This window comes from Colletotrichum costaricense, assembly GCF_030867565.1.
Source record: "Colletotrichum costaricense strain IMI 309622 chromosome Unknown Scaffold_11.1, whole genome shotgun sequence".
NCBI lineage: Eukaryota > Fungi > Ascomycota > Sordariomycetes > Glomerellales > Glomerellaceae > Colletotrichum > Colletotrichum costaricense.
Window position 1 is genome coordinate 672,515 of NW_026848240.1, and position 24,742 is coordinate 697,256.

General features: G+C 53.2%; 8 protein-coding genes across 8 annotated transcripts; 3 read left to right on the forward strand and 5 right to left on the reverse strand.

Moving 5' to 3' along the window:
- Positions 1 to 1,685: 1,685 nt before the first annotated feature.
- On the reverse strand, positions 1,686 to 3,904 carry CCOS01_10587 (amidase; the record flags this gene model as incomplete). The annotated part of the gene is made up of 4 exons (XM_060458742.1): positions 1,686 to 2,800; positions 2,853 to 3,451; positions 3,515 to 3,592; positions 3,726 to 3,904. The coding sequence occupies 4 exons, from the start codon at positions 3,902 to 3,904 to the stop codon at positions 1,686 to 1,688; spliced, it is 1,971 nt and encodes a 656-aa protein (XP_060310544.1).
- Positions 3,905 to 5,628: 1,724 nt separating this feature from the next.
- On the forward strand, positions 5,629 to 7,446 carry CCOS01_10588 (smr domain-containing protein; the record flags this gene model as incomplete). The annotated part of the gene is made up of 3 exons (XM_060458743.1): positions 5,629 to 5,658; positions 5,815 to 6,451; positions 6,500 to 7,446. 3 exons carry the CDS (start codon positions 5,629 to 5,631, stop codon positions 7,444 to 7,446), a joined length of 1,614 nt encoding a protein of 537 aa, XP_060310545.1.
- Positions 7,447 to 8,856: 1,410 nt separating this feature from the next.
- CCOS01_10589 (uncharacterized protein) lies at positions 8,857 to 9,717 on the forward strand (the record flags this gene model as incomplete). Its single annotated transcript, XM_060458744.1, has 2 exons — positions 8,857 to 9,476; positions 9,543 to 9,717. The coding sequence occupies 2 exons, from the start codon at positions 8,857 to 8,859 to the stop codon at positions 9,715 to 9,717; spliced, it is 795 nt and encodes a 264-aa protein (XP_060310546.1).
- A 285-nt stretch (positions 9,718 to 10,002) lies between these two features.
- On the reverse strand, positions 10,003 to 11,155 carry CCOS01_10590 (AoPex11B; the record flags this gene model as incomplete). Its single annotated transcript, XM_060458745.1, has 2 exons — positions 10,003 to 10,916; positions 11,107 to 11,155. 2 exons carry the CDS (start codon positions 11,153 to 11,155, stop codon positions 10,003 to 10,005), a joined length of 963 nt encoding a protein of 320 aa, XP_060310547.1.
- Positions 11,156 to 11,797: 642 nt separating this feature from the next.
- On the reverse strand, positions 11,798 to 13,379 carry CCOS01_10591 (NADH oxidoreductase; the record flags this gene model as incomplete). Its single annotated transcript, XM_060458746.1, has 3 exons — positions 11,798 to 11,970; positions 12,027 to 13,014; positions 13,107 to 13,379. 3 exons carry the CDS (start codon positions 13,377 to 13,379, stop codon positions 11,798 to 11,800), a joined length of 1,434 nt encoding a protein of 477 aa, XP_060310548.1.
- Positions 13,380 to 13,762: 383 nt separating this feature from the next.
- CCOS01_10592 (transferase hexapeptide domain-containing protein) lies at positions 13,763 to 14,397 on the forward strand (the record flags this gene model as incomplete). Its single annotated transcript, XM_060458747.1, has 2 exons — positions 13,763 to 14,152; positions 14,206 to 14,397. The coding sequence occupies 2 exons, from the start codon at positions 13,763 to 13,765 to the stop codon at positions 14,395 to 14,397; spliced, it is 582 nt and encodes a 193-aa protein (XP_060310549.1).
- Positions 14,398 to 16,113: 1,716 nt separating this feature from the next.
- CCOS01_10593 (uncharacterized protein) lies at positions 16,114 to 16,647 on the reverse strand (the record flags this gene model as incomplete). The annotated part of the gene is made up of 1 exon (XM_060458748.1): positions 16,114 to 16,647. One exon carries the CDS (start codon positions 16,645 to 16,647, stop codon positions 16,114 to 16,116), a length of 534 nt encoding a protein of 177 aa, XP_060310550.1.
- A 2,404-nt stretch (positions 16,648 to 19,051) lies between these two features.
- On the reverse strand, positions 19,052 to 21,342 carry CCOS01_10594 (cation efflux family protein; the record flags this gene model as incomplete). The annotated part of the gene is made up of 9 exons (XM_060458749.1): positions 19,052 to 19,251; positions 19,338 to 19,455; positions 19,531 to 19,779; positions 19,856 to 20,011; positions 20,077 to 20,151; positions 20,218 to 20,295; positions 20,361 to 20,387; positions 20,448 to 21,019; positions 21,297 to 21,342. The coding sequence occupies 9 exons, from the start codon at positions 21,340 to 21,342 to the stop codon at positions 19,052 to 19,054; spliced, it is 1,521 nt and encodes a 506-aa protein (XP_060310551.1).
- Between the last annotated feature and the right edge of the window lie 3,400 nt (positions 21,343 to 24,742).

Genomic DNA, 24,742 nt, shown 5'->3' on the forward strand with positions numbered 1-24,742 from the left:
AACCACCAGACCAAATGTGTGACTGGTGGCGGATGAGAGATTCTCAATGGACTGGATAGAAGAAGTCAAGGCAGGAACCGGGCAGGATGCTGTGGTGGTGTAGTAAGTTTTGCTTGGTCACGTGGAGTGAGGAGTTGAAAGGCTGAAGGGGTGGGATGGGCGACATCGTGGCTTTTGTATACGGCCTAGGGGTGCCGTGGGAGTATTGGGGTCTGTAGACCAAGCACCTTGGTGACATGTGGGTTTGATGCCCAACGGACGGTCAAAATCTTCTGCCTTAGGTAGGGGCCAAAGAGAATGAATATCGTCTCACAAGTGACACGAGGACAAGGCTCATCAGCTCTTTATAGACTGGTTTCCGTTCTGTCACTTTCGATGTCAAAGAGGAGATTGGAACCGGAGTGACTGGGTAAAAAATAAAGCGCACCAAGCCCGAGGTAGATAAAACTGATCGACATCTTTTTACCACGGTCAGCTATATCTCAAATACCTACCGCTTGAAGGGGCTGAGAGCTGCCATCACTTAGACGAACTCACCAACACACTTCTTCATCCAAAGGAACTTCTCACAGTAGTTCCTTAAAGATAGAATATATGGATCACGTGCCAACAATTATTGATTGAAACTTGACGAATCCTCGGAGCTTCGAGGAACCTGGCTGTGGAGATCACCGAATAATACACAGGTTAGCTAGATAGCGACTACATGAGGACATGCACCTTCTTCTCTACGGAATACACCATCATAAACACACTTTCAAACATAACGAGCCAAGTGAGATAATCAAGAGCCAGGACCATAGATGTGAAAGCCCCATGCACACCGCCCGCAACCTTTGCATATCAAGCTCTCGTGTCATCGCACTGACACCACCCAAAAGCCGGCCGCATATGCATCTGTTCTTCTCGCATACCGCTCTCATATCTCCCACTGCCCGTGCCCTGTCGAGCATGAACTTCCGTCTCGAAAGTTCAATACAAACAACACCAAAGATGCGAACAACCTAACCTGCAACTACAGTTGGAGCGGTCTAGACCGGCGTTCGATCATCTTGGCACAAGGGGCGGTGCAAGCAACAGCTTCCCCTTCCGAGAGGAACAGAAAAGCTTAGGTTGGGATTGTCATGCGGCCCGCGCCTTCATCAGGTTCGAAAATGCTTATTCCCTTTTTTGGTACTGCCCTCGAGGTTTCCCTGCGAATATGCACAAAAAAAAAAAAAAACAGGTCGTCACTTCTCGTCCATTTACAATAGACCTGCCTCGATCTGTCTTGGATTTCGTCAACGTTGGCAGTCACCTGCTGTCGTCCCGCTAGCTCGGGTCCTTTCCCCTCTCTTCTCTCCACCGAGCTTCGTGATATGACGATGAACGCATTGATCTACGCAAGGAAGTGGGTGCTGCCAACGGAAAGGGATCACCAAAATGCCTTTGTAAGTGCCGGGTATGGGGGACGGGGTACCCCTGCTTCAAATGCTTGAACGTCGCTTGACAACGAAGCAGGACCCGGATTTCTTGAGCTCAGCTCAGCTCAGCTCAGCCTCCTTCTCCAAGTGTAGATGAGAACCTGTGGTGCTTTCAGTAAGCTAGTTCATCATGCGCAAAGCCGCGTCCTTGATTTTGAATTGGTAGGGTAGTCTTGATCGATTTGCATTGCTCTCGCGCGTTGTCTGTGGGGATATCATACTCTAAAGGTCTATCAAGCTGTCCTCCCCATTCTTAGCCATGTCGTCCTTGGCCCGCTGAATGACGTCGATCCAGTTGGGCGGCCTGCACCTCTCCTTCGCAAACAGCTCCTCGGCGTCGAGCCCGAACTCCAGCAGGCTATGCTCGTCCGTCCACTCGCCCATGCCCATGAGCCCAATGGGCACCTTGCCGACGGTGTCGGGCCCGGCCTCGCCACCGGCGCCGAGCTGGTCGTGCGGCACCACGTAGCCCGCTGGCACCGTGACGCCGGGGAGCCCGCAAAAGTTACCCATCCAGACGTACTCCATCGACCTGATGGTGCGATCGCCGTCGCTCACGCCGTGGGTGAGCTCGCCCTCGTGCATGATGGGCCATCCCGCGCACGAGGTCGTGGGCGTGACGATGATCATGCCCGGGTACATGCGCCAGAGGTGGGCCAGGTGCTGCATGAGGAGGCCGCGGAGTTTCTGTGCGAGGAGGTAGTCCATGGCGGAGGTGACGCGCCCGATGGCGAGGAGGATGCGGTTCGCGGGCGTCAGGTTCTTGGTTTCCGGCAGGAGTGTCGCGCCGTCGGTGAGGACTGTCATGGCGTGGGCGAATTGGCCCTCGACTAGGAAGGGAATGTCGATGGGGACGGTGACGTAGCCGTGGTGAGTGACGAGCTTCGCGATCATGGTACGGCACATGCGCTGGATAGCCGGGTCTGCCTGTGCAAACCACGCCTCAGGGATACCAAGGACCTTTCCGCGCTTCTCGCTGGGTGACAGGATAAAGGGAGATGCCTGGATGAACTGAGAGTCGGGGTGCGGCGCGCCGATGGTCTCAAAGTAGGTCGCCAGAGACTCGATATCAGCGGCTATGGGGCCATTGACAGCGCAGCTGTTGCTGTGATTTGGGCATGGGTGAAAAGAGATGCGGCCGTGGGTTGGCTTCAGACCGTAGACGCCGCACATGGAAGAGGGAATGCGAATGCTGCCGCCGCCGTCGCTACCGAGGGCCACAGGAACTAGACCAGTCGCAACTGCATAACCAGCTCCCGATGAGCTCCCACCGGTGTAATAGCCACGGTTGTAGGGGTTTCGCGGTGTTCCGTAGATGGGATTGTTTCCTGTCGTATCTACACCAGGTTAGCTTGAGAGGCCCCAGGCGTTTGGAAACTAGAGGCTCACCAAGTCCAAATTCGTGCATCGACAGCTTTCCGAGCACGACAGCGCCGGCATCTTCCAGCTTCTTAACACACCAGCTGGTAATTGACTGGCCCGGCGTCGCTGGGGTCGTATAATCGTTCCTAGACCCAAGGCAAGTTCGGTATCCGTCGATTTCATATTCGTCTTTGACTGCCGTCGGCACACCGTCTAAAGGACCCAGAGACCGCCCCTCCTTATATCGCTTGGTAGATGCCTCGGCAGCGGCCAACACCTGTGAGACTTTGGTATCAAACCACGCGATGGAGTGCTCGCCGGGTGGGTTCGTATCGCGCCGAATCAAGGGGAGAATAGCGCGGGCCACAGCAAGCGGCGTGACTACACCTGAAAGGTACATCTCATGGTAGTCGTTTACGGAGTAGTATTTCAAGGGGTGTGGTTTCGCCTTGACTGCGCTTTCACGGTGGAGAACCGCCGGGTCTTTGGCTTCGTCCGTTGGTAGTGGCAGTACGGTTGGGTCGTATCGAGGTTCAGCATCTTCAATATGCTTGCGTATCTTTCTCAGACTTCCAAAGCCCGCATTGCTCCAGATGAACGACCTGATAAACCATAGACATTCCATCCTGATGTGTGTAAGTGATTGCGAGGGAGAATAAGAGCAAGAGTTGCTGCGTCGAAAAACTTACGCCCAAGCCGCTATGACCAAGAGCCAACCTCTGAGAGGCGGATTGCTCTTCCTGACATTCTTGTATGGAATGGGCGGTCTAATTGCGTCAGTTACCGATCTGTTGTGACAAGTCCCAAGACCCCAAGTATGCTTATTGGAGGCGATATGCGCATCATGAACGAGACAACAAACTTCCACCACTCAGCTTTACAAAGTACAGAACAACTTACCCCGGGATCGGGAGAGGATAGTTGATAAACTTCTTGCGTGTTTCGGAACTCATAATGGAGCGGCTGTGGACGGTGTAGGCCGTTGCTTCGGAATCAGGTCCGTTTTCGGGTTCAGATCTCGGTATCAAGTCGACTTCAGGCCCAATGTCACGATGGGTAGAAGCCGTTGCGGGTGCCATTATTTGGCAGCGCAGGCGGACGAGGAGTCCGGGAACAAGCTTATATAGATTTGTGTCGAGTTTGTGTCGGAAACAAAAAGTAAGGTTGATGCGCTGGGGTGCAGAGGCGCCGGGACCTCCCTCGTATGGGAACACCGGGCACGACCATGCAACAGATTTGCGCCTAGGCCTTTCGAGCCCACGAACCACGCCGCAGTAGCCGGAAAGGCAAGGAAGTCTATCAAACAGTAGGCGTCGTTGGTGTATGGATCTCGAGGTTTCTCTTGCCACGGCAAAATGGCAGCAAGCCCCTCCCGCTCTTGATTGTCAGCAATGATGGGCAGACCGTATTCTTCTTGGGTCTCTGAAGCTCGCGCTGTCACGGTTTTCTTCGACGCGAGGCTGGGACGCCTTTTCTCTTCAATCCTAGCTATCGGGATGCTCGGTCGACCGATGTAGTTCATCCCTGTCTTTGACCATGCAACCCTGCCTTGCCTTGCCTTGGACGAATGCGGACAAGGTGAGGTGAGTGCTTATACATGCGGTGCTAATGCAGGTGAGCTACCTTGGGCAAAGTTGACTGAAGTGTCGAGATGGAGCAGCGATATGACTGAGCTTTTTCTTATTTCGGTATTTGACTGACAATACACGGCAGAACCATCGTCCTGCCATGCCGTCTATACGGAGGTACACAGCTGATTGCATATCGGCAGGTTCTCATGCGGTAACGTGAGAGGCGCCTCAGTCAACAACGCAAGCCGTGAAACAAGGATGGAGCATCGCATCCCGCTTCCCACCTCCAAGTGCCAGAGTCGCCGAGTAATACATTAGCCGCTAGCTTGATTGACGCACATATGGAGCATCCTGCTGTTCCGCGGAGTGCCGTTCCTGGTAGCTGATCAAGCCGGAGCCAACCGGACCCCGTTGACGCCTTTTAGTTGATGAGAGTTACAGCGATCCGGCTTCGGGAAGGGAACCGCTAGCTCGTGCTTATCCCAAAGACGGGCCACTGATGTCGTGCCACGGTTTGAAGGGGATGAAGTCATCTGTGGAGGTACGTATCGAGGATGTTCGCTGCACCGAATGTCCGAAGATGGTGGGGTACCCAGATGGTGGAGTGTTTCTGCACCAGCCACATGACCCTATGCTTCGCTTCCGCTTTCCTCAGCCACGAGTCAGCCACATCTTCTTCCGCTGTGCACGTGTCTCTGATGACCTCAGCCGCAAAGCCACATCCCGATCGGAGTAGACAAGCAACGTCTTTTCAACGTGAGGCGCGGTCGATCCTAGCCCGGATGACAGACATGATCAGAGTCATTGATTTGCTTTTTGACAAGACTTGGACTAGGACATGCGCGCTTTAGACTGGCGGCCACATGATTCATCGAGCACTCGTTAGTATTTGAGCACCCTAGCGCCAAAGACTCTCCTTTACAGAAACCAACATCCACTACCACCACCAAAAAGCGCCCCGCCTGCGTCATCACCACCATTGTGTCGTCTGCTCGTTTGTTTGCTACGCGGCTACCCGCGCATTCGACTGTCGCTACGCAACTAATTTCGGTTCTTGCTTGCAACTACTGTTGCTTGTCTGATTCAATTGACTGACTCGGCTTTCTGGTTGTTCTTGCGACCAGAGACTCGGTAGCAAAATACCTTTTTGCAGCTTTTCCTTCCAGCATGACTAGTGAGCTTTGGACTATTTCACAACGATATCTCGAACCCTGAAGGTTTCAACTTGACCAATGGCTACACCAACGCTAGATGACTTAGTGGTGAGTGACTCTGTGCTCGATGGCACTTCTGCATTTTCCCTTGATTTCCCAAGAGAATATCATCATTCTTGAGGGGAGAGGCGGCATGGGAACGCGCCACGAGCGGAAGCCATTTGGGTTCTGAAGCCAAGGTACATACTGATGACGTTCGTGTAGGCGGAATTTCCTCTACTAGATCCTACTGTCGTTATCGCAATCGCGAGCGAAATAGATCTTGAAGATGCGAGCCAGCTCACCGACGTTCGCGGGATGCTGCAGAGCATAGCCCAGAATGTGCTGGTCGAAGAGGCGAGCGGATTCAATGCCAGCGGTGTCCCGGACACCATCAGCTCCGTTGATGGGGGAGTCGATGCGCGAGACAGCTCCACGGTCTCGGAGGGGCTTCAGCCGAGGGACTCGGATTCTTCTGGGACCCGGCTGACGAGCCCGCCTCCATCTGAACCGGATTATGACGTCCCCCGTATAGCAACCTTTGACGGCGACTCGGATCAAGAGAAACTCTTGCAGCTGCAGGATATGTTCTCAGACCTGAAGCCGCATGATGTGAGCTTTGCGCTCAAGAAAGCCAAGGGCGACTTCCAAGCCGCCCTGGAGACCTTGTTGAACATTCAGTATCTTGAGTCCATCGGCGAGAGGCCAAAGGGCATCGATGGCTTCGCGGATTCGGGGCTGTCCCAAAAGGCGTCCGGGAAAAAGAAAGCCAAGGGGAAGAAACGAAAAGATCTTCGTACGGACCTGTCGTCCAGCTCAAGTAGCATCAATGAAACTTCGCCTGTCATTGATGAAAATGAACGTGAGTAAAGCGGAATGGCTACAGAAAGCATCAACTGACATTGCTCAGGGGTTGAGAAGATCCTGTTCATCGTGGAGAAGCTCGATCTGCCGTTCGATGAAGTCTCGGACGTCTTTGATGCGCGGAAAGGCTCAATAGAACTCACCATCATAGAGTTCCTCGATCGTTTTGTTAAGCAAGGTGTCGGTGCCTGGACTGGCGAAGACGAGCACCGGAAGCAGTACATTCAGGAACTCAAGAAGCAATTCCGACACATTCCCGAACAGTACTTGTCTCCCCTCAACGAAGTCACACGTAGCGACCATCAGTGGACAGAGGAGGTTGCTACGTTGCTGAATCGTTACTATGGCAAGTTGCCCGCCAAACGCCTGGACATCAACTACAAGCTAGCGCCTTTGACGACGGAAGAGCTGGAGGGCTCGTCCGATGGTTGGCAAAAGGTTGCCTCGCCAAAAACGTCACTCATGTTGCCCATTGGGCGGCCCCTTAACAGCCCGGTTCTCCTGAATAGCCCCTCGTCGGGACCCCGCACTTACCAACAGGCCATGGACACAGCTGGCATGTACCGCGAGGCCAGCAGTCACTCTTATACGACTGCCGGCCAAGTGTACAAAAAAGGACATTTGTACAGGCAGGCAGCAGGATACTATGCAGATCGTGGACGCGAGGAGGCGCGTAGTTTCGCCAAGGCAAAGAGCGTCGCGGCCGAAATACACGTTTCCAGCACTAGTTCAGGAAAGTCGATCGATCTCCACGGCGTTGAAGTTGCGGACGGCGTCCGAATCGCTCGTGAGCGCGTTTGGGACTGGTGGAATGGCCTCGGCGAGTACCGAGCAAGAAAGGCGGCCGAAGGCTTCACAATCGTTACAGGCCGTGGCCTCCATAGTGCCGGAGGTGTGTCGCGACTGAGACAGGGCGTTATTGCCGCCCTCGTCAATGACGGATGGAAAGTATCGATCGAAACTGGGAGCTATCGTGTGACGGGTCGTCGTTGATTCAGCTAGACTGACAGACGAGGTGGTGGTTGTTGTTGGAAGGAATGGCGCTTGCTTGCGTCAACTTGGCAAGTCTGGGCCCGGCTTCGAGAGCCTCGGATGCTTCCGAGCAGGCACCAGCATTAAGCAACTATCCTGAAACCTGCATAGCCGTCGCCCGGTATTGCTGTGTTCAAAGTCTGAATGGTGGAGCATCGGCTTGACTGACAGCATATCTTGGTTAGCATTGTCAATCGGGCGTTCGAGAGAGCGAATAATATTGGACGAATTCTAGGCGAAGACGATATCCCTTTGGAAATTTCGACATTGACAGGATAGAATTCTTGTTACATCCATGCTGGGACTACCTATCTGGTGCATGTAGACAGTGTACAGCTCAACTACCTAGTAGAAGAATGTTTGATCATGAGGTGCTTCTTGACATGTCGATGTTCGACTTCAAGCAGTTGTGAGGTAATGCTAAGACGACTGCGAATCGACCGGTACCACAGCAGTGTGTTCCAAAATATTTCCATGAATACGAACCCATGGTCTGATGAGACTTGAATGAGGCTAATACAATCCCTTTCGACGTTCCTCCAGCAAGCCACTAGCCTACGCGTACCTCAGCGTGCCCAGCACCCCCGAAGATGGGACTTTGGTAAGATCCGCGACGATCACCACCGTAACCGTAACCACGTCAAAGCCTAAACCAGACCCCAACGACACCAAAACAACTGATACATGTCAATCCTTCTCCAAAGAAAAAATCCGAATCGCACCGCCGCTGGGCGTTTCTTTACACCCAGTTCGTCCGGCCGGCCAATTATAAGCTTCCCCTCGTGAGGCGGGGTGGTTTGACGTTGGTGTGTCACTAGGCCAAAGTGGACCTCCAGGCACCCGAATTCCGGACAACGTCAGTGGATGAACGACTTGGAGATCCCGCATGGCGAAGCCGGGGCGTGCCTCCGCGGCTCTCGGGACCCTTTGTTGCCATTGGTGAAGAGTGTAGAAGGGGGAGTGTCTGTTGGCTCGAGGGATGGGAGCCAAGCTGGGTGCGCGTGAGATTCCAAGGCGTACTCACGTTGACGGGTCTGTCTGCATGCTCTGGTTCTGATTCTGGTCTCCTCTTCCCTTGAGTCCAATACCGAACCCAAAGTATCTCTCTCACTTTTCACTATACACACACACACAAACACACACAAACACCGCATTGCTTACCTGCTGCCTCTTTCCATTCGTGAGATGGGGCACGACTCAGTCTCGTATATAACAGCCTCTCCCTCACCACCCACCGTCGGATGAAACCTCTCGATGCCTGTCTACTCGGATAAGCAAGCACTGTCCTACACAGACAACACATACCACTACCCACCCCACGATATAGTATACGACCTCCCCTCCACCAAATTCCTAGGGTCCCTCAAAACAATGGCCTCCTCCCCTCCGGAAAACAGACCGTTGAACCCCAACGTCGTCTTCCGCCCACTGACCCCTACGTCCCACCACTCATCCGCCTCATCCCACAACGGCGGCGGCTCGGGCACGTATTCACCCCTGGTATTCCTCAAATTCATCATCAACTCCGTCGCTCTCCTGCGCTTCATCGCCGTCGCCCTCAGCCTCACCCTCGTCATCCTCGAGTGGGACGGCCGGAGGCGGTACGAGAGCCTCTCCAAAGTCTTCATCTTCCTGGCTACCCTGCAGCTGCTATGGCTCACGTTCGCGCTCTTGGCGCAGGGCGGACACAAGCGGAGTGACCGGAATAAGCCAGTCATCGTCGACCTCGGATGCGTCAAGTGTATCTTTGGCCGCCGTGGACGTCGCGGTGATGGCGGTGGTGATGACGACGAGGAGAGCCACGGTGGGATGCGTAGGTGGTTCGACGGTGATGATAAGAAGAAGAGGAGGGCTTTGGGCTGGCTGTATACTGCTCTCGATATCACGTTTGCGGCTGTTTCTTTCACGTCTGGTGTCATTGCTGCTGGTGAACCGTACTGCTGGCATTATGAGGACCACGTTGGCATTGCGGTCGTTGCCATCATTGTTGGGTAAGTTTTTCTTCCAATGTTGCCAGGCCTGTTTCTCTAAATTCGTCGCTGACAAGAAAATCACAGTGTGCTTGAGGCTGTCATTGCAATCGCCCAGCAGTTCTCCATCTTGAGGCGTGCCAAGGTCCAGGTCCTATGGGACGAGGACGACGAAGACGATCTCGGCTCGCACAAATACCGAATCCGACTTCCCCAGGCTCCGGAGCAGAGACATGCCCCCATGTCTGTCTCGGCCGAGTAAGCCGTTTACTCCCTTGGAGAAAATTAACCTCAATTGAGAACGAGAAGCTCATCCACTTGGTGATTTACCACGACCTTTGGCGGAGTGCAAAGGAGAAGGATACGATAGACATGATGACACTATGGACGAAGACTGGCCTGGAGTTTGTATGACGAGTGTGCTTTGAAATCTGGTTTGGCATCAGGCAGGACGTAATCCATGTCCGTCTCTAAATCTATATAAATATAAATGCAGGACCTCTAGAATAGGGACACTTCAATCGCCGCATCCCATTTCAAGTCTCCATTAGGAGCTCCTTCTCTGACTAACAGTCGCACCGCATCTATCCCAAATATCTCTACTGCTCAAGATGGTAGTGATGAACATGGCAATCCCAACAGTTCCCGGCTGAACGTTGACCCAGCCCAGAATCACGCCCGGAATAAGGCAATCCAACGAGTCGGAAAAGATCTTGCGCCCAAGGCTCTTGACCTTGACCGCGACCTCCCTCCGCCACCGCTTCCTATCCTCCCGTCTCTTCATGACAATAGCCCGGAGACGAGTACGTTCAGCCTCCCAGTCAAGCTTCTCGTCCTCTCCTCCCTCATCGCCTTTCTTTTCGTCAGGGACAACAGCAGCAGCAGCAGCAGTTTCCTTCTCAGCACCTCCCTCAACGGCAGCCTTCTTCTCACCCGGCTTTTCCCCCGTGCCGTACCCATGCCCATGCTGCGGCACTGGCGCGTACGCAAAAGCCTTGAGCACCCTCGTCAAATTCGCAAAGACGCCCGCCGCCAACGCAAGAAGCCAAAACCGCTGCGCCTCGACGTTCAGCGCCCGCGTGCGCTCGGCGCCAAAGTAGGCGATCTGCGGGACGCCGAGGAGGTCCGGGAGGGTGAGGGACTCGAGGCCACCGTAGAGGCCGAGAAGGGTGAACTTGATGATGTCGAGCCAGGTCTCCAGACCCACGCCCTGGCTCTTCTTGGCTGGTGAAGATGGTGACGAAGAGATGGAGGTGAAAAGATTGTACGACGTGCCAAACGAGTTGAGGAACCAGAAGAAGCGGATGAAGCGGCGCGTGAGGTTGAGATGGCCTCGTAGCGGGCCGAGAGCTTCGAGCAATGGTGGGTCTGCGTCTAGCAGGGCGAGAGCCACGAGGGATGGGTATGCTGAGAAGATTGCGGTGAGGGCTTGGAGGCCACGGAGGATGCGTTCAAGGCCGGCTTGAGGTTTGGGTGTCAGCTTTTCATGAGCATGATCGTGGGGGTGAGCGGTGAGCAGGGTGGAGGGCACGAGTGAGAGGCATCGTTATCTCAGATAGTGATTGACGCGAAATTGAGGGAATAACATAGGCCGAATCCAAAGATTCAAGTATGCAGTGTATGAGAGTGCTCAATCAAGAATAATACTCACCACTGTCAGACGCAAAGGCGACAAACTGGTCAAAAGTGAAAGAAGTCATCTCGGCGAAACTTTCTCCGCTAAAGGACAGATAAACAAGAAAACAAAACAAAACCCAAGTGCGTTCTACTAAAAAATCCCAGTAAGAATACTCGAGGAACAGACGGAGCACAATCTCCAACCGGCCGAGGGAGTTGTCGTGGGTAGACGGGGGGCGGTCAAAGAAATCCGAGACGGTAGTTTACAGAAACCCCCGCCCGCCGTTCTTCGGAGGAGTCTCTTTGGCCGGTGGTGCAGCCAGCCGAGTCCCGAGCTGTCCGGATGTGTGGGCCGAGTGGAAGATCCCTGGCATGCTTGCGGCTTTGCATAAAGAGATGAGAAATACAGTGGCCTTATTGGACAGATTTCTTGAGGCTTAACGCCGATAGAGTGGCTTGAAGAATTGACGTGTATGATTCATAGTCTCTCATACATGATTCAACTACCCATGGGTCCGGTTCAGTTTGTCGATTGATTGTTAAGGTTCCCTGCCGACATCTCATTTCTCCAATTAAGGTCATCGCAATAGCATGGGCAACAGTGTGTACAAGTTGAATAGTCGTGAACAAATGAACTCCAGCGCATTTAGGGCTCTGCTAATGTACTACTAATATATACAAGCCCTCGGGCGCCGGTCTACAAGCATGCAAAAAATCTCAGCCTTTTACTGTCCCGGTGAAACCAGCTTGCCCTGAGCCCGGGCAGTCGGCTCCCAACCACCACCCAGAGCGTTAGCACCGCCGTTCAGCGCGGCATACTCCTCCATTCTCTTCTCAAGCTCGGGGCGGAAATGTCTAATAAGACCCTGAAGGGGCCAGGCGAAAGCCTCACCAAGAGCTAGATAAGAGTTATTAGCAATGGGGATCATTGACGTCATGAACGAAGATACATACCGCAAATAGTGTGACCCTCAACTTGCTTGGTGAGCTCCTGAAGCATGTCGATCTCGCGTGGCCGGCCCTGGCCCTTCTCGAAACGCTTCATGATCTGGTCGGTCCACTTGCTACCCTCTCTGCAGGGCGTGCATTGACCGCAGGACTCGTGGGCGTAGAAGTGGGAGAGACGGCTAATGGCGCGGACAACGTCGGTGCTCTTGTCCATGACAATGACGGCGGCAGTACCGAGACCGGACTGGCTGTCCTTGAGACCGTCAAAGTCCATAAGCTGGTTGTCGCAGATGCTCTTGGGAAGAATAGGGGTGGAAGAGCCACCGGGAATGACGGCCAAAAGGTTGTCCCAGCCACCACGGACACCGCCGCAGTGCTTGTCGATAAGCTCGCGCAGGGGTATCGACATCTCCTCCTCGACGGTGACGGGGTTGTTGACGTGACCGGAAATGCAGAAGAGCTTGGTGCCCTGGTTACGCTCACGGCCAAAGCCGGCGAACCAGTTGCCACCGCGTCTGCAGATGGTGGGGGCGACAGCGATAGTCTCGACGTTGGCGACGGTGGAAGGGCATCCGAAAAGACCGACAGCAGCGGGGAAAGGGGGCTTGAGACGGGGCTTTCCGGGCTTGCCCTCGAGGGACTCGATGAGGGAGGTCTCCTCACCGCAGACGTAGGCACCGGCACCACGGTGAATGAAGACGTCGAAGTCGTATCCGGAGTTGCAGGCGTTCTTGCCAATCAATCCATCCTTGTATGCCTCGTTGATGGCGTTCTGGAGAACGGCAGCTTCATGAACGAACTCGCCGCGGATGTAAATGTAGGCGGCGGTGGCGTTCATCGCTCTGCCGGCGACGAGGCAGCCCTCGATAAGCTTGTGGGGATCCTTTCGCATAATCTCGCGGTCCTTGCAGGTTCCGGGCTCGCCCTCATCGGCGTTGACGACCAAATATCTCGGCTTGTCGTCCTTGTCCCAGTCCTTGAAGTTCATGAATGACTGCGCGATTGCCGTTGCGTTAGCCCGTTGTTCCGCCCCTTCCCTTGATTGCCGCGGCAATAGTCCAGCAAAATCGCAAGGTGGCAACCTACCCATTTCAATCCTGAAGGGAAACCGGCACCTCCACGTCCACGGAGACCAGAGGCCTTGACCTCGCTGATGATCCAGTCGTGTCCCTTGAGAATGATCTCCTTCGTCTTGTGCCAATCGCCCAACTTCTTCGCGGAAGCCAGCGTCGGGGGCAACCGGCCGTAAAGATTCTGGAAAATACGGTCCTGATCCTTGAGTCCGCCGTAGGTTCGTACTGTCGCAAAGTTTCGCGCAGCCTGAGCGGCCTGCGCGGGCAACCGCCGTGGAGTGGCCATCGTGGGCGTTGGGGGGGTATTTGGTGGTGGATGGAGGTTGTCGATCGGAGGAATTCGTCGTCGTGGAACACAGCTCAATTGCACCAAATCGATGATGCTTATTTCCAACTGGCGTTGATTGGCCAATGCGGGTCATTTAGTCAGCGAGACGGTCACGTGGGAGCGCGGATGCATTAACCGGGGTTATGCGCTGGGGCCGCTCCAGAGAATCGACGTCGGACTCTACTGCCCCACGGCGAGCTATTCCATCACTAACACCGTTGCTCGTCGCATCTCGGTCTCCCATGTGAGCCTTGAATTGTTACAGGCGTCACCAATAATGCGCCTTGCATCATTTGGCTAGGATTAGCATTGGGTCGGAGCAATCCAGGACACGTACCACAATGTCGTCTAACAAGCGGCATTCTATGCTGCCTGCCGTCTCCAATCAAGGCCCACGACCACCCGTCAGCTTCTCGTCATCTCTCACTGTTGCCGACAGCGCCATTCTCGTCGGAACACATTCGATCACGATCCAATCAGAAAGCGTATTACACCCACGGTCGAAGCTTGAAACCACAAACGGCAGCATCCTCATCGGTCGGAGGTGTATCATTCACGAGCGGGCCCATATCGGCAAGGTTGGTGACGACGACGCCAGTGGAGGCATCTCGCTGGGGGACTACGTGACGGTAGAGGTTGGCGCCATCATTGAAGCTGGGGGCACAGATATTGGAACAGATACGGTGGTTGGGGTCCGATCTCGGATCGGACATGGCGCCGTCATTGGCAAGGTTGGTGCCATCTTTCCATCAGACCAGCTGGGATGGCCAACTAACTGCTGCAGAACTGCACAATCTCGCCTTTGACTGTCATCAAGCCTGGCGAAAAGGTCCCGGATTTCACAGTGGTCTACTCGAATGGGCAGAGACGGACGGATAGGCGAGGAGTCGCAGACTTGAGACATAAGGCGCAGGCGCGCCAGATTGATGTGCTTAGAAGATTGATACCCAATAAGGCCGAGAAATGGCTGAGTTAAGAATGGAATAGAAATGATACCCCATGATTCAGCTTGACTGAAGTATTGATAAGTTATGCAAATGATGACGTTCCCCCGGGTGGTAAACATATTCAAAATCCGTGGGAATAAAGGATTCACGACGAAAGCTTGCCAGGTATATGTACGAAGACCATCGGAAAAGTCACCGCCCGCAGTAGCCGAGCGGTATACAATTGGTAGAAATAGATGCCAACGAGCGCTTTCATAGACACTCGAACCTCGCCAGTTCGAGTGTTGAACTTTTGCCTTTTTTCTTTTGTGTCTTTCCTCTAGAATAGCCACCTCTCTTCCTCTGCTAATGAACGCAACAAAATGAATGTGGATTGATCATTTTGACCAGAACCATGAGATTGGCTACCTTGAATCTCTCCATAAATACGGAAGCATTGTCCGGATATGTTACACATGGTAGCTACAAAGCTAAAGAAGAAAAAGAAAAAATGACAAGAGTAGACCGATCGAGGTCTATTCGGGGCCTCTACATCTCAGAAGCCCCTCGAATACGCGGCCAATTTCTTGTCGATATCTAGAGATGATTCACTCCTCGTAAAGACTGGAAAGATTAGCCTAGTGGCAGGAATGAGATGGAGAGGAGCCGCACGACAATCCTTGCCAGACAACAACATCGCCATGGAGGATCAAGCTGCCCTCCCGTAACTACCTTACATCTGTCAACTTCTAATTCAGCCAGTCCGGTCTTGGCATTACTTTTTATGCCAGCTTGAAGGGCTAAGGGAAGCCATAGCGTGGGGGTGCCAGGGGGTGTTCGTGGTTTCTGCTATCTGATACAGAGCTTTACAGCTTGTAAGAAAATGGTTTAACCTGGCCTTGCTCATTCAAGACCATCATGTAGTTACCGACAGAATGCACGCACACGGGCTAGAATGAACTCGCGACGTTCAGAGCTGCTTCTCATTCATAGGTCTCCAGCATCGCTGAAACCACATATACACAAAACAGTAGTAAAGTAAGGGCGAAATGATACTTGCCCTAGCATCAGCTAGTTGCGATAGCCATCGCCCTGTTCATCCTTCGCACCAAGGGGAGTCCTTTGATGATAGCCTCCTATAGTATCTTCGATGCTATCCGATGGAGGGGCTAGCGTTCAAAAGATTCAAAGAAAGCCACAAGGCGGTCGATGTCCTTTTGACTGTCCCGCTTGTTCATTTCCTCAATTCCGTGAGTCCAACTCTCAGGCGGCAGACAAACTTGAGGACGGCGAGAGGAGTCGCCGTTGGTCGAGATGGTCGTGTCATAACATGGAATATGTTCTAAACGAAGAAAGCAAATAATTTCAAACAAGCTACCACGGTAGCGGTCAGTGACATCGCCCTTGAGGAAGTAGACATGAATAAACCTGGCGATCAAGTGCAATACTGCAGGATGCGCTATGATCGCTGCTCTCCCGAAATTTAGAGCTTTAACGGAAAGGCAGCCTACGGATCCGTTTTCGAAGTCCGGTGCGGGAAAGATCAGTGGACCACTGAAGGCATCGGCTTGTCCCTGAGGACTCAAACTTGACCTCAAGACTTTTACGGCGTCCGGGAAGAGGCGGAAAGCTTGACAGACGGCGGACAGGGCTTGGTTACCGTCGATGGTCCCTCTAGAGTACCTGAAGATATTGGTGTAGATGTCGCTAAAAAGTTGAACAGCATCAGTGGCATTATTCTCGTTGATGGTGGTTTGGCAGGTTTCCTAAGCGTTCGAGTCAAAACCAGGGGGCCGGTCGTCGACTGCTGAATCGACAGTCTCTAAATCGAGTTCCTCTCCCAATCCCACCACGTGTGCCGTCCACGGTTCTGCAGGCACAGCCCGATCCCCTAAACAGAACAGAGTCCGCGATTTGGCGTACTCAGGCTGAGGGTTGCGTGCAAAGACCTCGTAGGCCTTGTTGAAGTCGACACGCTGGAAGAATTGCCCGTAATAGAAGATGGTATGTCCAAGATCATTTCTGATGGGATCCCAGTAGCCAGTTTTGGAGGCCCGTTGGCGGAAGTTGACGACCGCGACCGGATTATTCTCGCGCCAGGTCTTGAACATTTGACCTTGGGCCGCTTCTTCTCGAATGAAGACTTCTTCTCCACCCCAGAGGCATATGATGCGAAAATATCCAGGGAAACCGAGGCACCCCTTTCTCAGGCTTTCAGTACAACTTCTGTAGATTTTGTCGGAACGCAGGTCTTCGTGGGTGGGTTGAGGTACCAAGTACCAACAGTTGTCGTCGGGCATCTTAATAGGAATAGAAGCAGACAGCAAGAGTCGTGGCCTTCGTCTCGATGATAGAATTTTGCGGGTATTTGATAATGCCTTTGCGCGCCAATTCCTATCGTGATGATGATGATTCAAAAATCATGTTGGGAGAAGCCAAGGGGAAAGAGGCGAGTGACTCAACTGTGGCAAGATGCCAGTCAGAGTACAAAATGGCTTCCTGGGTACCCGAAGGCAATATGAGAAGTAGCTGTCAATATTCTGTAAGCGCAATCCCAGGACCTTCCTTTCAGACAGAGTTTGCCTCATGGCAAGCATTGGCGGGATGTGGTAAGTCCGCTTCACTCTCTCCTTCCTGCATACTTTGTTGCGAGAAGTTCAAACACACCAGAAGGAGCATCATACAGGAGAGGCAAGGCAGTGGCTTTGGCTAACTTGTACGATTACCTAGATGGACCTATCTTAATGAGAGACTACGGCCGAACCGAAATGAGAACGTCGACCGCCTCGTTCCGGCGACCGTTCTGACATGCCTGAGAAGTTTGTATCTACCTCGGATCTCTAGTCCTTGGGGGAAGGTTTTCAGACAATGCACTGACTACAGATTTCAAGACTTGGTCAAATCCATCTTCTCAATGTTTGGGCTTCTGCGCCTTTGAATGAAGCATCAATTTCATGGGTTCTCACAGGATAGGGATGAGGAGCCGAGTTTCCATGGAAGATCAACTGATAGATCTCTCTCATTTTGATTTTACGTAACTCAGCCGGGTATATGATCCGGGACGCATAGGGGCTTTGATGGCACAGTGGCATAGAATACCGTCCTATTCTCCACCATCTTGATCTCATCCCGGGTTCAATGAGACCCGTGGTCCATAAGGCGTCTCACGGCCGTTTGTACCTTCTTACGAATCAGTTCCACGCAAAGCAAGTCGATACCCTTTTAGTCTAGACTTTTCGTCGTGTACATGATGATTCCAGCCCGCTGCTGAGACGCATTTATATCGCCCAGATCCTGTTGAAGTACAAACCTTTCCTTACATCTCTACATCCATGGACTCAATAAAGAGCGTTCACTCTAACCCACACTCAGCTACTCAGCATAATAAAGACTCATGCCCTTGCGTCGAAGAATGGTCCGGGAAAATTCCCCGCAAGCAACAGTAACGCATCAACATCATTGAGTCTCACCGCTCTCGGGGCTGAAGACCCCGCGGAAGACGCAGCAACACTACAACATTCCGAGGGTCGTCGGTGATGTGGATCTCGAGACCGGGACATGGAACACGAAAAGAGACCCCTTCCTGACAAGAAAGCCACGCAAACACGTCAACACGCACGTCCCCTTCTGTCCCACCGCTCCTCCGGTCACAGTGGCAGTCCCCTCCGATCTTCTCCGTAGGCTTTCCCTCTTTCTTCCTTCCATTCTCGTCCGCAACCCATGATCCATCCATGATTCGGCATCCCCCTTATCCTCCACCAAGCCAAGACCGGGGTCGATGGGGGAAAAGCACAGCAAGGCGCGTAGCCAAGCCTTCGACACCCCGGGTGATAACGTACAAGAAGTCGCAAGACTACGACATTGTCAAAAACTGGGCTTGGCTGTGTCGTCTCATGCTGCTTCAGCCGCCAAGCTCTTGTCGTCCAACTTTCACTTGGCGATCCCCCCAAAAAGTCGAGATAAAAGAGAAGCTCGGTCCAGCTTGTAAAAGGCACTGACACGATGCCAACCCTCAAGACCGCCAAGTGCAGTCAGCAAAACCGCCAAGTGGCACAAGTGACAGCCATCACTTACACTGCCTCGCTCTCGGCACTCTCAGGTCAACAGCCATATCGGAATAGCGCCCATCACCGCCGTAACACAGCAAGCCCTCCAGACAACATGAGAGCCACCAGGCATGAACAGTGAACCCTTGCGCAGTTGCGATTCGCAAGCTGCCTCGTCGCCGTCGCGCCATTACATTGCTCTTACGTTTTTACTTCCTAGCATGCCCGGATACCCTATGTCGTCTCTATTCCCTCTCCGGGAAACATCGTTTGCCGTGCCCATCTCGGTTTCATGTCCCGCCAAAGCCGCCAGCCCAGTAAGTCTATTGGATATCTTTTGTGGCTCAGAGATGCTGCTTCCCCGCTGTTCTTCCCCATCCCGTCCGTTCCCGCAAGGTGTGCGGGACCCCTCTACCCATGTCGAAACAAGGATACTAGGTAGTCAACGCAACGCTCTTCGCTGCAACGACATTGTGGGAGAAAGCAGATTGATAAGAAAGCTGATTATCTTCATACAATTCCTGCCGTCTCTAAAACGCCAAGTTTACTCTTGTCCCTACATTTCCCGCATATTTTCCTTCATATCCTTAGTATTGCTCACGCCTTTTCCCTTTATTTTCCTTTTCTCTCCATCGTCTATCCCTCCTACTCATCCCCGTCATGCAGAGTTTCGCCCGCTCGAGATTTCAGTCTCCGTGACGTCTGCCGTCTCCTTCTTCGTCCTCAACAGGATGTCCTTGAGCGTCCTCTTCTGGGGCTTCTTTGAGAGTCTCTCGTACAGCGGCTTGTGCTCCTCATGAGGATCGTGAGCCTCGCTGTAGTCGACATGGACGAAGGCTCTTTCGACATCAGACAAACCTAGCAGCGTCCAAAAAGTCAGCAAAATCAAGCTCCCTTCTGTCTTTCCATCAAATCCCATCGCTAAAGGGAAGAGAGTACTTTACCTTCGACCTTTCTCTGCAGTTCCTGAGCAACGTCGTGCGAGATTCTCAGGGGCGTCGTCTCATCCATGACGATGTCAATCTCCACGTAGTAATTTTGTCCTGCGTGATACGCGCGGCACTGCTCGTGGAGTCAGAGGGACCATTTCTCACGCATATATGTCTCTCACGCTCTCTCAATTTGGGGTATTCTTACAGTGTCAACTTTGAGAATCCGAGTATCGTGGGTCATGGCCATGTAAATCAGCTTCGAGACAAAGTCCCTCGGCGCCGATTTGCCGACGAGCAACCACACCTGCTCAAAGGCGTTGGACACCCAGGAGAACAAGATGAGCAGCGCAATGCAGATGGCGCCAATGGGATCCAAGTACCACACGAAGCGGTCTCCCACGACGGACATGATCAGGCCGAAGCTGTTGACCACAATGTCATTGCGGTGGTCGATCTACGGGACGCTATTATTAGCAAAAGGCGTCGTCCGAACGGGCAAGCCGCTCCAGGGGGAAGGTTGAGCAACATACAAAAAACACATGCACTGAAGGGAATTTCCGGTAGGCGAAGCAGTAGATCATCAAGGAGGCCTTGGCAAAGATGGCCACGCCAACGATAACGATGGGGACAATGTGCAGTTGTTCAGAGGCCCGCTTGCCCTCGCCAAGTGAGCGGCCTGACTCGACCTGTTGCGCCCCCGGATCAGCTATCTCAAACTACCAAGTCATACGTCACTTGGCGAGAAACTTACCAGAAGTTGAATGGCAACGGTTGTCATGAGAGCGCAGAATAAGATGATGCCAATCGTCTCAATCCTGGTTCGTCCCTATTATTTCATCCCCAGTCTGTCAGACCCTGCTTTGGAATCCAATTGCCAAGGGTGATAACTCACCACCGGGTACTTGTAAACGCTCGGCCGCGCCGCCATCCTTGAGGTGATGAGCATCACAAAGGATGAGACCAGATCCATCTGGGCATTTCTTAGTCAACTCAACTCCTCTAATGATGCCGCAACTCAGAAAATGATTAACTAACAAATGCGTCGGCTGCAGTGGCAAAAAGCTGGAGAATTCACGAGTCAATAGGAGTCCGTGAGCACAGGGACTTGGCTGCCTATCTTACCGACAGAGACCCAGTTGAGACGGCGGCGTAGAGCTGAATGACGAATAGGCAAAAGTTGACTGTGAAGGAGGCGTTGACGGCGAACTTGATCTTGGGACCCATTCGCGCGTCTTCGGCAACCTGCTGTCTCTCTTCATCCTCGGCACCGAGGAATTGGTCAATGAGCTCATTCTGTCGGTTGTAGAATTTCTTTAGTTTCCTCTTGTTGCCCTTGGGATGCTCAATCTTCATCTGCTTCTTGGAGACATTGTCACGACGGTGTCGACCAAAGTCGTAGGGGTCCGGCCGATAAGTGTCGACGGTAGAAGCGTCCGTGGCGTCGACGTTGGAGTACGGGCCGTCGCCGCCGCCTCTCTTGGAGGAAGTTCTGACGACGTCGCTCTTGTTGGCTGCTGTGTCGTTCGAAGTCGACACGAAGAGCCCTTCAGTCACAGCTTTGTCGTCTGTGCCAGATGGCTGAACCGGTGAGATGATGTCTGCGTTGTCCTTTAGGTGTTCATTGTGTTCCTTGTTCGCTTCAGCTTTCGAATTACTTTCCGAATGACCGACAGAGTTGCCTCGAGCTGAGGCGACTGAAGCACAATGGTCAGCGGGGACTGGTCGACGTGTGAAAGAGTGGGATGAAGTGAAGCAGTGGCCACCACGGTAGTTGGTGGTCAGTGGTCACAGAGCAGGACCGGCGGCAGGGAAATCCGATGCGAGCAGCAGTCGCACATCTCTGCGAGGATGTGATGAACCAGCCAGCAAAGTGGAAAGATAGGATAGGTGAGGCAAAGGAGAGCATAGCGGGAAGGGGTGGGAAGGGGTGTGGCCAGGAAAAAAAAAGAGACAGAGCCGAAACCCACGTACTAGATGATGGTTGGACGCCGTCCTGAGACTCGCGTGGAGTTTGCATTTTTGGGAACTATTGAGCTGGGTTGGTTCTTGGGTGAGATGGGAAAGTAGAAAGAATAGTACAATAGTGAAGTCGATTTTGAGACTGGTAGTCGTATATTAAGAGAGAGTAGATGGCATCCTGTACGGATACGTAGTAGTGTTCCTGATATCATGCCCGCCTCTCCGCAAAGTCCGGGGGGAGGGAGCCGGGCTGCAGAAGCGGCCCCTTATTTCGTTGATTATCATCATCAGTAAGCTCTTGCAAGCTTCCCGGCGGCCCTGCCCCCTTCAATGCGCACATGTTGAACGGGCTAGAACGTTGAGATTGAGAGGGGGAAACAAAAAGCACCCTGGACAATGACGGCAAGATTTGAGATGTGGTGCGTGTACAGGAGGCTTTCCCGCTCGTTTCTTGCCATTTCAACTCCACCGTTCCGCCAGTAGAGTGGTGATGATGGCGCACGAGGTGTTGATGTTCAGGGAATCAGGGGGCAGCTATTTGTGTCTTCCTTGTCAGAGACAACTCGTGCCGGTTTGACTTACAAGTGCAAGCGAGGGAGGCATACGCAGTCGGCAGGCGGAGTCGAGAGAGTCAAAGGTCATTTGAAGTCTAGCTTGGAGTCTCGGAGGGAAGAATGACAGAGGTGACCCTGCGAGGATGTTCAGGAGCAATGATTATGTCGTTCAAAGTGATGCATAGCTGACCAACAGAAGCAGGTTGCGGGATGGGAGTATGTCAGGATGATCAAGGAAAGGTCCGAGTTACGACTTACAGGTACATTGGTACACGAGGTACACGACTACGACACTGGCACAGGGCACAGTGAACGCGGCGCCGATTGGCCAGGGGCCGTGTTTCACGCACGACGGCAGACCCAGGAGCCGCGTGGGAGCACCGCAACAGGAAGCGACGAGTCCTTCTGCCAAGAGTTTGGGGCTGTTACAGAGTTTTGGGCAAAGTAGCAGTGAGTAGTAGCTGTAGCGTAATCCAAAGCCAACTGTTGGCTCTCGCCCTCTCCTCTGACTGCCTCCCTTGGCCCTCCCACAGACGGTGAGACTTCGCGAGACTTTCGATACTTCGGCACCACTTCAGAAAGACTCGGGCAGAGTTTGGAAGGCGAGAGCTGAGCGCTCGGAACAACTTGCATGTTTGTTTCAATCCGGAGCAAGAATGAACGACTCCAAGACCCAACATCCCCGCTTTTCTTCGTCTCCAACTTCTCTCTTTCAACTTCACTTCCACACACACACATACACACATACACCTCGGTGACCGGTGACCACTCACCCACTCTCTCACATCACCAACTCGTGCCGGCTCAGCTATCGATTCACGCTCGGATACTATAGCTTTGCTTTCTTACCGTCGCCTTCAACAGCAACAACACGCGGGCCCTGTCTCCTGTCTCTCAACTGGCCTCATCTCTTGTCTCTTCTTGTTCATCTCAGACACCGACGGCTCCTCTTTTCCATCACGTCCCTTGGCTGCTTGGCTCCCCCAAGTTTTACCAGCCCTGCCTGGAAACTCATGGTGCAGATCTGTTGACGACTTCTCGGCGCCAGGATGTCATCCCATCCCATCTTGTGAGCCCATTCCAGAGAGTCATTCGTCACGCCCTCTCTCTCACACCTCTCAGTTCTCACTATGGAGTATACACATCAGCCTCCGACTAAGCCCCGACTGCGATTGTCGCGGTGGGCTGCGAGTTGTTAGGCAAAAGTTGCCCTCAGATGTTTGTCCGATATAGGAAACTCTGCACGTGAGACACTCGAGGAGTAGACCCAGAAAAGCCCCGGCAAGAAGAAGCGGAGAAGAAGCAGAAGCCGACTAGAAGCAGAACCAAGCAAGGGCAGATGGAGCCTCCAGTCAGTCACTCACTCAACCAGTCACCCATCAACCCCGTGCTACCAAGCCTGCTAAACCACCAAAGACAGCTTGGCTAACCCTTCTCTGCAGAATCGCAGCCAAGCAACCGCAGCCAAGCCAAAATCAACGACAGAATGCCATCCACTGCCGTGGGAAAAGGGGACAAGTGTGTCAGTGCTCTTGGCTACTCTCTTGGCTTTCGACGGCTTGTGCCTGTCCCGCCAAGTTTCCCCTCTCTCCGCGCCTCCAGTCAAGCCTCCCCCGCGCTTCTTCTTCGCGGGCTTCCCGGGAAGCCTCCCTAGACACCAAGAGTCAAATCGAGTTAAGAATTTTCCGACTGGCAACCCTGGCGCCAGACCCCGGGAGGCTCCCGTTTCACACAACCCAAATTTCACAAATGCCGGCGCCCCATTTTGACGCGCACCCCACGTCCATATGGACCCCTTCGCGCGCTTGGCAATGACCCGATGGAAGATCGACTGTCGTCTCGTTTGGGATATTGCCCATCGTCAACCATTATCAGTCCTATTTGCCAAGCGCGACGGATGTGAAGCTGTGCCGAGTCAAGACGAAAGGTTGGATCAGCCACCACCGCTTACTTACACCTACAGAGACAGAGTAGCATCCACGCCATCCAACCCCATCATCAGGTCCCATACAACTTGTTTCTTATCCGTCAGGTCGAGCCGGGCTCTCAGACTTCCCGTCTCGACTCCCTCCGGCAAATCATGCTATAACAAACAACATCGGATCCGGTCAGCGGCCGGGATCATCGATGCTAGACACAAGTTGGGTCTCAGGCACGCCGCACCGCACCAAGTTGCTCGACTCGACTTAACCGCGGTCGACTTAGCCTACCTTTCCGCTCCCGCCGTCGTCCTCGCCCCCATACGGATACACACGGTTGTTGCCCACGGTGAACCTTGTTCCCGTTCAGGTCCTCCCGCTTCCCGCTTCCCGCGAGGCGGACGCTAAGGCCACGTCCCCCCATCACGAACCCACCAAGGCTCAACCCTCAGCTGCCTCATCCTTGGCAACGTCTTCTATTTCTGAATCGGCTGGGTGGCACAGGGACCGCTGTCCCATGTCAACGTTTATTCTTTCCCTACCCGCTTCTACACGGGCTGCATTGCGCGGGCTGTCATAGGAAGCATATTAAAGCGAGTCGAGCCCAGACTTTGACCAAGATTTCCCTTTCGCCCATCATCAGAGCGTCTGTTGTCGTTCTATGCTTTTATCGCCCGTTTCTTCCTTCCGTTTTTTCCTTTCTCTTCGTTTCCACTCCTTTTTTATTTTCCTTGCTCTCAAACCTACGACAGCCGGGGCCAGATCAGCATTTTCGTCTGTTCTCTAACTGAAGCTGCGGGACAGCTTCTCATGTCCCCTTGTTCTCAGTTGCCTTCGCTTTACGAATGAGTCCTTGTCAGTAGGCGGCCCCGGATTATTTGGCTGCCTTTTCCCTTCTCGAACCCTCCTTATCTTTTATTTCAGGATTGCCAATCAAGCAGCAATCCTCTTTTGAGCGACAAATACCGGATTTTTTGTAATCAAG